General features: G+C 36.8%; 1 protein-coding gene across 3 annotated transcripts in view; it reads left to right on the forward strand.

The window, feature by feature from the left end:
- PDE5A (phosphodiesterase 5A, cGMP-specific) overlaps window positions 1-16,015 on the forward strand; it is a 67,058-nt gene that overhangs the window by 23,441 nt on the left and 27,602 nt on the right. For all 3 annotated transcript variants that reach the window (XM_009887878.1, XM_009887880.1, XM_009887879.1), the window contains exons 3-7: window positions 1,036-1,125; window positions 11,736-11,807; window positions 12,906-12,995; window positions 14,163-14,300; window positions 15,591-15,658. In XM_009887878.1, coding sequence (XP_009886180.1) covers window positions 1,036-1,125; window positions 11,736-11,807; window positions 12,906-12,995; window positions 14,163-14,300; window positions 15,591-15,658 — 458 coding nt within the window. The remainder of the gene's footprint in view (window positions 1-1,035; window positions 1,126-11,735; window positions 11,808-12,905; window positions 12,996-14,162; window positions 14,301-15,590; window positions 15,659-16,015) is intronic.

Here is a 16,015-nt window from a genome sequence, read left to right on the forward strand (position 1 = left end):
ATAGATAGAGGTCTCCCACATGAAACAATACTCTGCAATTGGAGTTATTTAATACAAGGCCAGATGAAAAAAGGAAGAGAATCCAGCACTGGCAGAGGATATCTCTTACACCTCAGCTTAACATCTCCTCATTCCAGGCTCTTTGGATATGCTGACTTTGTGCTTTGAATTTAGGGTGATGGAAATTTCAATGAATTAATTTATTAATTAACTAACTAATAAAGGCATACAGAACTGAAAATTAAAGCTTCTGATTGATCATCTCTCGGTTAATCTGAGGTTGTTTACAGGACTAGGTAACACTACCAAGTAGGTATTTTCAGAAGCAAAAAAGAATGGTATGATTTCATTTTCAACAAACACTTGTTTGCTGCCTCAGAAACTGTCTAAACATTTGCTAAGTACATGTTTCCAGTGGGACATCACCTGTCCTCATAGTTTAAAAGTTCATTCTGGAATTGGGTCCGTTACGCTCAGCTTGAGATCAATTACTAGAGAAGGAGCAGCAGCCTTTAAAAATAGTCTGATTCATTTTAGCAAGATTTTTTTTAAAAAATCAGAGTTTTAGAACAATATTCAGCTGAAAAAATAAAACAAGCAATTTCTGGTAAAAGCAAAACCATTAACCAGATTCATGAAACTCTGTTTCTCTGTGGCCATGTGTCTTTCGGTATACTTCTGTCATTTCTTCTTGATGACAAAAGCTATACTAGGGATGCTTAGTTCATGTATGCATTTATTATAATGATGATCTAGGCTCAAGAAAGGCTTCTCCTAGGGTTTGGGGGTTTTTTGTTCTTTCTGACAGTTTTATTTATCCACAGGCACTCCTGTTCCACATAATTGGTTTTTGGTGATGTTTTAACACACTGGTAGTAACAACTTTATATAATTATTAGATGGTGATGGAACCTTTGTTATCCTTGGTAACAGTGAAGTCAAATATTGTACTTTTCTTAATCTTTAAACCAGGGAAGAAAAAGAACTGGTCTTTAGGCAAGTACTCAAAATAATTGTGTTTTTTTCTTGTATCAGGATCCAAGATTCAATGCAGAAGTTGACCAGATCACAGGGTATAAGACTCAGAGTATTCTCTGTATGCCAATAAAGAATCATAGGGAAGAGGTAAGTTGCAGTATTGGAATCACTTCATGTAACACTGTTTCCAGCTATGCTAGTGCTTTAAACTTTTATTAGCTGGCAGTCATTAGCTTACAGTATAAAATGATCTTTCTTTAAAAATAGTTCTTATGTTTGCTTGGATTTTAGTTTTATCTTATCTAGTTCAGTAATGCAAGCCAAAGGGGATTGTCAAGAAGAGTTTAATCCCAGATGCAGAAGTAGAATGTATGTTTTTAACTCTAAAAGTGTTGTTCCTGGTTCCAAGTATCTGTCACCATTAAAGTTCTCTGCATACTTACTGGTCTATCTCAGTGCACACTCAGATTGCAATTAAGAGTTACTGTACTGCAGCTTAGCTTGTATCTACATTATTTTCTTCAGAGGGCACAAATTGGGTTTTATAATTGTCTAAAAGGCTGTTTTTTACATTCTATTAACTCAGCTCATAAGTAATAAGTTAAGAAACATGTTAAGGGCTGAACATCAGGCATTGAAAAACACATGGTGTCAATGTGATTCAGAAAGTCATCCACAAGTCATACAACTTAAATCACTCCTAATTTAAAACAATGTGAACTCTTGTACATATTTCTTGTCCATGCTATTTCTCATAGAAGTTCTCTCTTCCTGTCTGATACTATTGCAGGAGGGAGATTTATTATTACAGACTAATGATGTCTTCTTGCACTAAGTAGTTGAAGAGTGAATTCAGTAAAGTCAATGAAAGGCAATGAATTGGAAAAAAGTGAGGTCCATTGTTTTACTCAGGGAGTAAGTAAAGTAAGTTCGGGGTTTTTTTTGATCCTTCATTTAGTAGCCTTCAGCCACATCACCAGTTCTTAGAATACTCACAAGTTAAGGCTCTCTATAAAGCGTGTCAGAGCTTTAAGATGGAGATTTTCTCTCCTGTAATTCCTTTATTTTTCAGAGTATTTACAGTGTGCTTCCAGAAAGCTCAAACTCCAAAAATAAATGCTGCCAAGATTGGTTTGAAGACATCATACCTTCTTTTTCTTGCTCTTCCATCTTTTACTTCTCTTATGGAATGTGTCACCTTGACCCTTTACTGCACTGAATCTTTTTTTCGTTAAATAAATTGATTAAACTTTTGATTTGTTTGTTGAATCTTACTCTGGCTGACCCAGATGATCAGGCAGGATTTCCTTTCTTCACCTACTGCTAATTTTGGTTTAAAATACTTTTTTCAGTTCTTCTGAGGACAGCACTTGATCCTCTCCTACTCCCACTTCCACTTAAAAGTCTTCCCCTTTCTAATAGGCAGCTGCCACTGCTGGCCCTGGGCCAGATGATGAGCAAAGCAGATGTTGTGTGAAGAGCTGTCAGGGAGCAGTGGTCCACGTGAGGCTGATGCAAGGCTTTACATTTCACCCAAGCCATCCCATTTGCTTTTTGTTGAATGGAAAAAATGCTATGCTCTGTGTGATTGGGATAAGAAATGAATTACAAAATCTTGCTGGCCAGGGAGCGTGAAAGTGCTTACTCCTCACCGGGTCCTGATGGTAGGTGGGGGAAAGAATAAGAGCTTTACTCTGCTGGTCCAATACACCATGACTTACAGGCTGAATAAACCTGCAATTGCCCGTATCTTCAGCTAGCTTGCTACTCCTAAGTGCATCAGCAAGTGGAAATGAAGCAGGAATTTGTTTATTTTGAAAAGTTCAGCCAACCTGAAGTTTGAAGAGAGTGTTAAACTCTACTCATATGCAATAATTTGAAGGGGCTAAACTATAACATTTCTTATAGGAAAGGACAGCACTTTTTAATTTTTTCTGATTTTAAAGTCTCTACCAGAAGGTTTTTCTCCCTCTCAACATAACACATGGCTGACATATTTCTGAAGAGATGTTGGAGTCAGTGAATCAGTCCTTAATTTGCCATTTTCATTCGGCTGCTTTTTCTCATTTAAAAAACAAAACAAAACAAAAACCCCAAACAACAAACCCAAAATACTGGATCCTCCCCATTAAAAAAAAAAAAAAAAAAAAAAAATCCCCAAAGCCCCTCTAGTAGTACTGAGGCTATTGAATGCTGCCTTAGCCCAGATCGTCAGCAACCACAGTCAAAGAACAGTTCTGAAGACATCCAAAAATAAACACTGAGAAAGAGGAGGAGCTGGGGTTTTCTGTTTGTTTGTTTAGTATTGTTACCATTTTTTTTTTTTTTTAAACAAAAGAGTCAGTAATTGAGAGGAAGAAAATCTCATGTCGATTATTAAATCCTCTGGGCCAGCTGAAGTATGGAGATTTTTCCAGTAGATGTTTTTCACATTTGCCTATATTTCCATGAGGCATGTGAGAAACCAAAGTTTCACTTAAAAATAACAGCTAGTAAGAAATTCCATAGATGAAAAGAGAAAACAGTTTGATTCACAGAAGAGCTCATAAAAAGGACCCAGGAACTAGTAACTGAGAATAAAGAAGTACAATAAGACTTCACCTCTGCACAGATGTGCATGAAGAATGGAGTTACGTTCACTTAATAACAAAAGAACTTTTCTCAATCCCCTTCTCAACCTATACTTTCTGATAGAAATGCCACAAAAAGATTGCATTTCAAATGCAGAAAATTTTGCTGATTATGTCCTTTAAGATGAGGTCATAGAGGCTTGTATAGTGCTAGCTTTATGAAGAGTTCTCATTTTCCCATGAAAAATTACAAATGCAAACTAACTGAGCTTTGCATCTGACTTCAGGGGCTTTGAACAAAGTTCTGATATCTCTAAACCCATACTGCACAATCTCTAATTACTAAACAGAAATTCTTTCCATCTCATCATATTACAAAAGAATTGCCACATGGTGCTTTCTGGCTATGCAAGGCTGTATCATTTGCTGCTTATCACCATTGAAGAAAACAAGGAGGAAGAAAGACCTTGGGTAACCTGAATTTTATTCTATTTAAATAGAAAAACAAAATAGTTCTAAGTCAAGTCATTTAATCATCTATTCCTGTATTTAAATTTGTCATAAGGTGAATGTGAAGCCAAGATTACATTTTGATCCTCAAAGATTTTCTCTTCTGGTGATTCTTCTATAAGAACAAATACCTGAATACAGTTATCTAGACATCAGTATGTAAGACTTGCTACTTGGATTATCGACGTGTATCAGAGAACACAGCAAAACCTTCAAAACAGACTGAATGTTTATCCTCAGTAGTACAAAAGCTGCCCATGAAAAGTTAGTATTAGCCAGCTTGTACCACGGAGTAACAATGGTTATTTCTTCTGCAAGAGGAAACTGGTATTGCTGGCCACAGGCTTTAGCTGTAGTTATTAATGCTAATTAATGTAGCATTTCAGTGCTACAGTACATATAAAGAAATCGGGTTTCCCCACTACTGGCAGAAGACCTAAGGTTGTAGCAGTTCAGCACTGTGCATCTCAAAAAGCAGCTTTTCATTCCTGATGTGTCCTTAAACCTTTAATTTTTCAGAAGCTTTAAATGGTACTGATTTGCCTTCTAGAGCAATAAGTAAAGTAATAAATACTTATAAAGTAATAAATAATTACTAACTAGTAATAAAGTCAGTAAATGCAGGGGCACTTTCTTCTGATTGGATTCTCTTGGATTCAGAGACCCAGAAAAAGGACTACAGAAGTTATTGCAAATGATTATCACCTCAAATTTTTCCATTCCATTTTGTAGGCATTTGTAAACAGCCATTTTGACAAAATTTGACAGAACTGAATAGGGACTGGAAGTCCTTAGCTTAAACCAACTCGTGGATTTATCCAGAACTGATACAAGACTCAGTACAGCTCTCTAACTGGTTTGGAATATCTGTAGAACGGATGGTCTCTGATGCACAGAGTCACCACAGCTGCCATAGAATGTCTACAGGAACAACATAGTTTTCAGTTATTTCTGCATTTTTCTTTCAGCTGTGCAAGTTATTTCCATAAAATTCTATTGCCATTTAATTTCTGCTAAAATCTGTAGGGTTTTCTCATATGGGAACTTTTAGCTGAATTAGCTGAGACCTATCTCCCAGCCTTTTGAGCACATAAGATTGAACTTTCTACTAACTGGCTAGGAAAATGTTTTATTCTGGCAATGCTCACTCCAGTTGTTTAGTTTGTTGCTTACTTTGACCTATCTCCTGTCACTGGGAAGCTCTTCCTAACAAATCAGGGGTGCTACTCTATTTACAACAGCCTGTGAAAATATCCTGTTGAATGTTATTGTATAAAATGTGAGCAGGCATGTTACTGTTAGCCAGCTAAGTTATTTTCTCCCACAGCAAACGCTTCAGGTATAATGCATCACAGTCACTGCAGTACAGGGTCGATCTAGCCAACCTAACTTTAAACAAACTAACTCAAGTTCCAGTAGCAGTCTTGCTGCGGGATTATGGAGATCAGTAATTTGCTTCTTGGGTGGATTTTCAGCTTATGCCGAGACATGCGTTATAGTAGCCGGACTGCTGGAAATCATGCAGCCTACTGCTGGCATCAATTATAGAAGAGGATGTGAAAGTTTGGTTGATTAAAAATGGAAGTCTGTAAATACAGTTCTGTCCCTGCAGGATAATTTTATAAGCCTGAATCAAACCCCTACAAGACCAGGAAAGCAAAGTAAGCTTAAAACCACTTTGTCTTCTCAAGTGGGTACATTCTCATCTTTAAAATGAGAAAAAAGTTGAGTTGCCCTCTTCCTGTTACCATTCTTTAGCTTAACATAATTTTTATTCAGGTGCCAGCAAAGTAAATAAAAAAATATTTCTTCTTAGGAGATAAAATTATATTAATTATATTTTTAAGTCTGCTGAAGTCAGAACCAAATAAAAAGGGCACTAGCTTCCTGCAGAGCTGGATCAACGTTCACACAGTTAGGCCTGTAATCTTAATGCGCAAAAAACTGCAGCATGAAACAATCCAGATAAAATTCAGAGCATAGTCATCAGCACTGAAGTCATCATCTACTGGGAAATACTCTAGGTAGCCTGATACTTTTAGAGGCAGGAGTCAGCTATTGCAAGAAAATAGTAAAAATAAAGCTCTGATAATTAAAAGAAATTTCTTCTTGTAATGTGGCTCAGGCTTTATTATTTGGAATAACTGGTACGGACCTAGAAGAAAGGTTACAGAACAAGTAACAGCACCGGAAGATTACCTATGTTGCCAGCAGTAATACAATTAGGAAAGCTGTGTTCAGATGTGATAAAACAGGAGTGAATATTGACTCAGTAATTGTTGGAGGTTTCCCCCCGCTTTTGGGGACTGAAAGTAAAAGAAGGATTCCATCAACAAACCTGCTTTTTATCTTCATAGTGTATGTCTATCTTACGTGATCTGAATGGAAAATAACAAAGTACTTGGTTTCTGATCCAAGGGGAATTTTTCCAACTGACTTTAAAGAAAGCTGGACCACTAAGGTCCTTTACATACAGCCTGTTCCTTTCTGCCCACCTCTTATACACTTTCAATACAGCAAACCTGGATGAAGGCTCTTGTTAGGAACTGCATGACTACTATAGATATACCTTCTTCTATAATGCCATCTACCTAGTCAGACTGAGGGTAAAGCTCATGAAAAAAAGAGTCTGTAGCACTCAGCAGCTCCCTGGTTACTTTAGTGATAAGGCCGTAAGTTCACGGGTATCAAAGTATCAGCAGATACTAGTTACTTCAGTCTCGCCGCTCCCTTAGTCTTGGTTTTCTTCAGTCCAGAGTACTACCTTAAGCTTTTCTAGTGGTCATCCCCTTTCATAGCTCTTTTTAACCCCTTTCTTTCCTACTAGTTTTGTCTTGGGTGACCAAGAAATAGACAAGATAATTCTGTAGGCATAGTAGGAAAATGACAAGAAATCAAACATACATATCTTTGCTTTATTGCTACAGGACTCAACTTTCAAAAAAGTTCACTTGGTGCCTGCCCGCTAGCAAATTAAAGACAAATAACATATTGTGCCAAAGTAATTTAAAAAACCACCTTTTTGTTAGACTGGAACAGTGCTTTCATGAGCAAGTGTTTGAGTGGACTGTCTTTTTTTTTTTTTTTAACGATATTCTCCAAGCTTTACAGAAAATTAGCTTTATCTCAGAAATGTCTTGTTTATTGCCACAAAGATTTCACACTTTTAATGTACCTTTTATCTGAATAAATTTTCTGTATAGCTGAGCTCAGAGCAGTTAGTCACCCTTGATTCAATTTTTCTGCTGGCACAAACATAACTCCCAGTTGGAGATCGCAGACCAGGCCTATTGTTATTTCAGATTTGTTTATAGTAAGTTTTAAAAATGAGGATTTGGGTTTCATACTGTGCTTAGTATTCTCTAAAACGCAAGCATATGTTCTCCATGGCCTAAAATGTTGCCACATGATTTACTTTTGTCCTAATTGCATAATTACTTTAGTAACAGGAACAGATCCTCTTGAGTTTCCTACATCTTCTCCTAATTACCTGGTTGCAGGCAAGACTCCAATGGCTAAATAACATCCATCTAAGGTTTTTCTTATTACTGTCCCTACACCACATTCTACAGAAGTTAGTGAAGTTCACTAGAATTTTTACTGATATAAACGAGGCCAGAATTTTTAAAACTGTTTATTTTGTGTGAAAAAATGGCACATACTACAAAGTTGTCTTTAAAAGCCTAGAATGCCACTGCAACAACAACCACAAAAGAAAAAGGTTTGCATCTGCAGAAGAAAATTACCATCATCAAAACAACTATGATATTTTCAGCAGGTTTATTCTCCTCATTACTCTCATCCTTTTCAGTTAAAACCTTTTATTGAAAGACCTTAAAAAGGTCATTTCTTTTGGAACACATGCCTCTCTTAATGTATCAGAAACCTGCAGTGCTGATAAAGGGAGCCTATATAGTCTTTTTGCTATATTAATAGGGTCCTTCTACTGTTTTCTTATAGCTTTTTTAGGCACCACAGATTTTCCTTTCATGGAGGGAATGCGTTTACACAAGATGAAAGTACTTACCTTTTGGATGCCTTAAAAAGCCTCTGGCCTCATTAAAGTTGTCTTAGCTCATGCTGGATCAAAACTGAAAAAAAAATTTAAAATTAAATAAATACCCACAGAAGACAGTGGTATGAGGAAAGACCTAACCATTAATCTCTGCACATGTAGGTTAACTTAAAAGCATATTGACTGGTTAAAGGATTTGCTTAATATTCATAGTATAGAAGTATATAAGGCTAGTTGTACATTGTTACTACAGTAAGAACGCTCACTGCATAAGAAATCTTCCTCACTGAAGTAAATGAGAGGTTGACTGTGGGAAAAATTGGGTTGTATGGAATGGAGCTGACAGTTAAGCTTTATTTCAGACAGACGTTTTTGAGCCCACAGTTGGCAGTGATTCATGCTGCAGAACAATGACCTTATTTGTAACATCAATATTTTGGGAAGGCTAGGCTGAGAGATGGTAAATTGTCTTCTTTTCCATTACAAAAATAAAACTGCATACCTTCCATCAGTTTAGCAATTATACATTTAATGTTTAACAGTTAAGTACAACTTTTAAAACATTCACACCGCACAGTTTTCTTCTGATATTGTTTATGCCAAAGAAGCAAGATGAAAAAAAATACCATCATTAACACCTTGCACTAGTCTTGCACTACTTGGATCTCAAACAAAGGAAGTTCTTTGCAGCTTTGTCAATCATTTGTTGTAAGTATGCCAAAAAAAAAAAAATCTGAAAAGAATCAGAAGCTTTGCATATACTTTATAGCTTCTTACCACATATTCTTTCATGTTTTTGTACTCGGCTAGGTGGGCTTCACATGTGCTAGCACATTTTAGCCTCCGAGTTTACTGCGCTGTAGATTTTTGGAGTTTAGCAGAAGAGATCTAGCCGTTTAAACAGATGAATGGTCTAACTGTAAGGAAGTGCAGGGTTTTAGTGAGTGACTTCCAGCTCCTTCCAGTTTCCAGCCTCCCTCTCCTACCTATTGCTCTGGCGCTGCTCCTCTCTTTCAGCTCTGCCTTAACCTAAATCCCACCCAGGTGCTGCTAGTGGCTATTCAGCTTGATACCATAAACAGTGGGCTTCACTTCTGGGTACCAATATAAGTAATGGCTCAGACATAATTGACCCGACCCTCCAATTGGCACCTTCCTCAGAAGGTCATCTACTTTGGTACTTTTCTCACCTGCCCTAATAAACAGCATTGGCTTCGCCACCTTATATCTCCTACTCTTAATATCAGTTACAGAAACCCGTCATTACTCACTAACAGTCAGATTATTTTTTTTACATCACAAATCAAGGAAACTATACTTTCTCCAATTCTTTTAAGCCTAAAGTCAGATTAGTAATAATTTGCAAAGTCTCAAAAGGAGTGGAAACATACTGAAATATATTAGGGAAAGGCTAAGGACTTGAAATCCTATAATCTAGGAAATAGTTATGTATCAGAAAGAAACATTTATTATAGGAACAATTTGATTCAATAGAGAACAAGAGTGTGAATTAGTAATGTGTAGTATAATGATACAAATAAATAATCTTTTTTAATGGAATGACAAAATATTTGAGTTAGAAAACCTCTCATTTTCACCTTATCGACAGTATAAGTCAGAAGTATCTAAACTGAAATTAACCTGTCTCTCCTTCTGAAAGCCTTCCAATTTTAGTGTGTTGTGAAATTATGTGGTTAATTTATGATGCAGAAGAGCAGAAGCATGGAAATACAAGGATAAGCATAGAATCCAGGAGTTTAAACTAGTTTACAGGACAGAAGGGTCACTGCCAGTACACAGCTTGAATAACTGCGGTGGGGGATCTACAGAAAAACTATCCCAGTGAATTAAGTTTTTTAAGAAATGCTCATTTTCTCTTCATACTGGCTTGTATGAAGGCCTCTTTAAATTCTCTTGTTTTCCTTGGGCTCTGAAAAACAGATCCAAGTTACCAGAGAAGACATCTATGTTGAGTACGTAAATGCAAGTCCAAAGCAACCACCCAATTTCATTTCTCCCCAGATGTCAGAGTTAGAGCCTGCATTAGAAACTGGAATCAGTACTAAGCAAAGACCTGAATTCCACTTTCATTTTTATAAGGAGTTCTGCTGTTTGCAGGACAGATTGGTTTGCTGGGAGGGTCTCACCGGCATGCAGGATTGAACTCCACAAAGACTGGCTGTAACAAAAGCATCATGCTTAAACAGCTGTGTTCTTCTCTCACGTTCATTTTACATTTTCTTAAAATCTAAACCAACATCCTGTATCCAGAAATCATGCTTATTGGCTAACTATCCTCCACATAGAAAGTTACAAAAGCACCAGTGGCTGGGACATTAACTGACTGTCCTTAAAGGGACTGTTTTCTATTTTGTAAGAAATCCTATTTTAATCTCCCAATTCATGGAATTACCTCCAGAAACGTGAAATCAAATTTCACCACAGATTATTTCTATACTAAAAAAGCATAATCTGAAATGTAACATAATTTAGACAGAACTTCATAAGTATAAAACTAGGTATGTAATCTGGCCTGGTTTAATATTACGCAGATTCTATTTTCTTCTACTTAAATCCAAAAGGAGACAAGCCAACAAAGGAAGAAAATGGAGCTGCTCTGCTGAAGTCTTTATTTCATAAATCATAGTAGTTTTTTTCTAGTTAAGGTAAACCCTCTGTGTTACTATCTGTGCTCTGTTTTACTTATGTGGACAGCCTTAATTTATGAAGCCTCTTCGGGGGTGATCTTAATAATAGTCTGTTTGAAAGCTATGACTTAAGCCATGTGCCAAGAGCAGAAAAAACTGCTTAACGGAGAGTCTTTAATGTTGATCAGTGCATAGGGGTTTGCTTCTTAGGTCCACCACAGATGTGCTGCAGGACCCGTGAATGACTTTTTACCCTTTGCTTAGCTTCTTTGTCTGTAGACCAGGATTCTTCCCTACCTTCTGAGTTGCTCCATAGAGAAAATAATTAAAAACGGAGATATCAGCATATCTTGTCAAGAAGAACAGTCTAACTACCAGCTGAAGCATAACAAAATACCTCTTCTCAGTGTTGGTTTAGTGTGGTCTTAGTAAAAGCCTACCTTTAAAAATGTGCTAAGTTTAAGTAACAAACTTGAGTCTGGCAGGATCACAACCTTTGTATACTGTTTTTCAGCAGATGAAAATTAATCAGGTCAGATTCAGAGAGATACAAAATGCAAAAAGATCACTGTAGCCTGACTTTAGATCCAGTAAGGAGGCTATGTTTTGGACGTTTTTTCAGAGCTAGCAGGAAGCACATTTTCTACACACACAAGCAGAACTTTAGAGAGAGCTGTTGCTTGGTCTGGGTTATGACTGCACAAGTGTAAACTGTTGTTGTCTTTCTGGGAGATGATGTTCCAGTTTATAGAATCAATTTTGGATGAAATCAACCCCTCTTCATAAGAGCATCTAGGACTTATGCCACCTTTTTTTTTTTTTTTTGATATTTCAGGTTCATGCTCAGCTATTTGTAATTCGAATAAAATAGGAAAAAACAGGCTAAAATATTTTCTGTTATCCAAAGATCAACCAAATGAATACCTGCAATGATCATTTATTATCATCTATAAATATGTCTAGAAATAGAATCCAATGACAGACTCCTAAAAATTATCTAATTACTCCAACTAGGTTGTTGGCGTGGCTCAAGCAATCAATAAGAAATCTGGAGTTGGTGGCACTTTCACTGAACAAGATGAAAAGGTATAAAAGCTGGATATTTATGTCTCTTATTTTCATAGGGGAACTGGGGATCGATATGTTATTACTTTTCACATTGATCAAGAATTTCAAAGTTATTAAAAATTAAACACCTCTGAAAAAGTAAGAATTCTTGATAATACTGCAAATTTCTTTCTTTATGAGAAATGTGGATGTGAAATAGTTTAATTTCTGGGTCAGCATGGTATCTCTCATATATCTCTGAAACACAGCCTTACTCTACTGAAATGCACTGTAAAACAGTTTCACAGCTTTTAATAGACATAATTTTTTAGTAATTGGTTCTAACTCTTCTGGCATCCCCAACAAACATATTTTGAATATTAAAATTTGTGTAGTTATTCTTTTTTAACTACTTTATCACTTCCCAGTATAGCAATTGCAGGATGAGAAAAAGCTTTGGGTAAACTGTGAACAATATATGAGAAAATCAGTAGAGCAGACAGCACCTTGATTCCTAATTCTGACACTGCAGTTGCTTTCCAAATATTTCCGGACTTCACATTCAGATTGGTATAGCAAAAACCAGGCTGCACTCAGGCTGAAGAAGTTGCCTTAACCCTCAGCGATAAAAAAATCAGAATTCATCCTTTCTCTTTGAAAAGTTCCTCTTTAGAACAAAATGCATACTGAGTATCTGCAGGATATCAGAATTAATCCCATTCCAAACGGTAAAAAAAATTGTGGTTTTGCTATGTTAGCAGAATTTTATTTCCACTTTCCAAGAGACTGAATTCCCCAAAGCAAAAGATGCTGATTGTCTGCGCACAGTTTTCCTAGATAAAGTATGCATTGCGGCAAAATGAGTTGATTCCTCTGAGCTGCTTCTAATATCAATCCTACTTTTACCAGGATGAACTGTGAAGATCGTTAGTTTAAAAATGGAGAAGAGATTCTTGAGGAAAAAACAAATTATGAGCAACTGAAAAAATAAACCCTGAATATGTGTTTGCCAAAAATAACTTGAAAATATTAATACTTCAAAGTGAAAACAAAAAATTGCAGTAGCTTATCTTTGAATGGAGTTAAGATGCTGTGAGACATTATCTTCATGAGGTGTTGATGTTCATTTATCTTCAGGATTTTGCCGCGTATTTGGCGTTTTGTGGAATTGTTCTTCACAATGCTCAATTGTATGAGACATCTTTGCTTGAGAACAGGCGCAATCAGGTATGGTCAACAGGTTTGTCCCAAGAATATAGAAATTACGACGGTTACCTAGTAGTCAGTGCCTGTTCCTGATATTTCTCATATGGTTGTTATTCCTTGACTATTTTTAATTGCTCTGACTGAACGCTGTGTATCTCTGATAAAGCTCTAGCTAACTGCACTGAGTAGCAGCTGGGCACATTCTGGCTTGGGCTGCAGAAGTGGATGGTTTAGGGGAAGAAGGTAAAGCTACAAGTCAGAAAATTCATTCCACGTCAATATACTCGATATTGCCTGAAGTTATTCTGTGGCTCACTGTATATATTATACAACCAGAGGTGTACATACTCCAGAAATTTCAGATAGAATTATCCCTACAGAACAGTAGAGGTTATACAGATCGCTGTTTTAGACTACTACAACTATAAATAGTCACTAACCATATTTTCAGTAACGATCAGATGGGGAACTGAATTTTCTTCTGATTAATGTAACTGTATTTTGCAGCCATCTTTATACATGATGGGTTATTAATGCCATAGCCTTTGCAGATGAATACGTCTGCCATATACGGTATGAAAAGGTTTTGGCAAAACAAGTAGTTTTAGTAATAGGAATCTTTTCAAATTAGCTCCATGTTTCTTGTGAGGAAAAAAGGAATATAATATGAGCACATCTGAGCAGCTAAGTCCTTCAGCAGCAGCTTTGACAGATAGCAGACTGTGTCTAAATGATGTTTTCCCCAAATGAGTCCATTAGGATCTGTTAGAACTACAACAGATAAAAATTGTGTTCAAAATTCTTAAGAAATGTAAATATCACTATTTTTAGAATGCATCCATGAGCCATAGGAAACTATTAGGTTTCCTAAGGACAAACAACTGTGTGTTGTCTGGATTTCTCAGGTTTCATTTGATGAACTGTTAATGCCTAAATCTGTTCTGTCTCTCTGACCGAAAACATCAGACAGCTAACTATGTTATTTATTTCTTCCACCAAAAGTGTCAAACTGGCTATTATCTATTATTACTTTGCAGTCTGTGTGAGAGCCAAAACTTAATTTTGGCCACAGACACACATGTTGACTTCCTTAATTTGGGGAAGACAAGAAGAATAAAAGACAGTAGTAATGATAATTATTGCTTAAATCACAATTAGTCAAAATTTCACAAAATCCCTTTTCCCCAGGTGCTCCTGGATCTCGCCAGCCTGATTTTTGAAGAGCAGCAGTCTTTGGAAGTAATTCTGAAGAAGATAGCTGCTACTATAATATCCTTCATGCAAGTGCAGAGGTGTACCATTTTCATAGTGGATGAAGACTGTACTGTGAGTATGTTTTTTGACTAAGGGCAGAAGTGCTTATTCCCTGGGAGCAATGTGGGCTTCCCTCCAATCTGACTGAATAGTATTTCAAGCCCATAGTATGTTCTGTCGCCTTTTCATCCTCTGTCTTTTCTTTTATGGCATCTACTCAGGTGAGGTGTTGACTTGGGAGGCTTTGGTCTTTGTGTAGGCCAGGCTGCCATTTTATGCAGCCATTTCGCATTACCTGTTGTAAACTATGGTTCTAAGCTCTCTCCTATGGCATTGACCTGGAATGTTGAACTCTTTCATAACTCATTTTCTTGGCTGCTGATGTAGGACGGAAAAAAAGAAAAGGTTGTGAGAAAAACAACATGACCTTTGCTTCCTGTGCAGAACCAGTTTTGATGGCACTTTTATTTCTTGAGTATATCTAAGCAGAGATCATCCAAACGAGGTATCTGAACAGAGTCATGACCTGTCCCAAGATCCTGGCTCACTGAAGCGAAGCACAACTCCTTTCTGATCTGCCCACCTGCATTTCCTTCCTATTGAAAATAGGCTGCAGAACAAGGAGCAGGATATTATGTTGCATGCCTCAGTCTTGTACTGGCATTGCTAGTTTTACCTTTACCCCTTGTTACAGATACGGGTGTACTAAGATCTGGAAGGGAGGATGCATTTCCAGGTTCTGTAGCACAGGAATAACACACGGCACTTGCGGTCATCTGCCACAATCCCATCTCTCACTGCATTTAGAAGAGTCACTTCTGCACACAAGAATACAGAAGAGGAATTTACATAATCTTTGTATTCGCATATTCACACTATCCTTGCAAGTTAGCTAAACTCCAGGACCTAGTGTGCAGTCTGCAGTTTGAATCTTTATTATGGAGAGAATCTTAATTTCTCTCTATATTTAGGCTTCTCAACTGTTAAAAAAAGCTCCGTGAAAAGCAACATAGGGAAAGGTTTTGATGTCCTCACCTGTCCAAGCAAAGCAGGTCTAGAATTGGATGAATGCTAAAATAAAGAAGTTCTGTGCTGACAGATAAATTTGGGACAGCTTGTAAATACTGGTATTTCTTCTCAGAGCTATCAGTAGAGATTCGAGACACTTCAATGATATTTAAAGTTCTATCAAAAGATATTTTTGTGGTATGCTTGCTGCTAGATGTCAAATGAAGTGAAATAATTTTACACGTCTTTATTACAGAATAGGTTATGATAACTGCAACAAGCTTTTCATGAATACTACTATTGTAACTTATGACAACCTTATACAGCTATTAAAATATCCTCTCGGTATTCCAGGATTCATTTTCTAGTGTGTTTCACATGGAATCTGAGGAACTAGAAGATTCAGCTGAAAATCTGAAGAGGTAAAACAATAAATTCAAACTTTTTTTCATCCCAGGAGAATGCTGAAGAAACTATGCTTTTAATTTATTTTTTTTTTCATAATAACAGACCTTCTTTCCACTGGGTACCATGTATTACTGCTATTTTTATAGAGCAGGTTTTGCCCTGAAATGTACATAGACAAGCTGTATTGCTTTAAAAAGGTCACACTGAGCAGAATAGGAAAGTAGAGCCTGATCTCTTCACTTTTGCAGGTCTAAGTACATAGTTGTATCACAAGTCTAAGCTATGTAAATGTCAAAAATGTGACAAGTAAAAATCTAAGTTGGCGGGCTGCTCTAAAACTGATCTGAAAGAAATCTGCACAGATTACTGTG

This window comes from Charadrius vociferus, unplaced genomic scaffold, assembly GCF_000708025.1.
Source record: "Charadrius vociferus isolate BGI_N301 unplaced genomic scaffold, ASM70802v2 scaffold806, whole genome shotgun sequence".
In the NCBI taxonomy this organism is placed as follows: Eukaryota; Metazoa; Chordata; class Aves; order Charadriiformes; family Charadriidae; genus Charadrius; species Charadrius vociferus.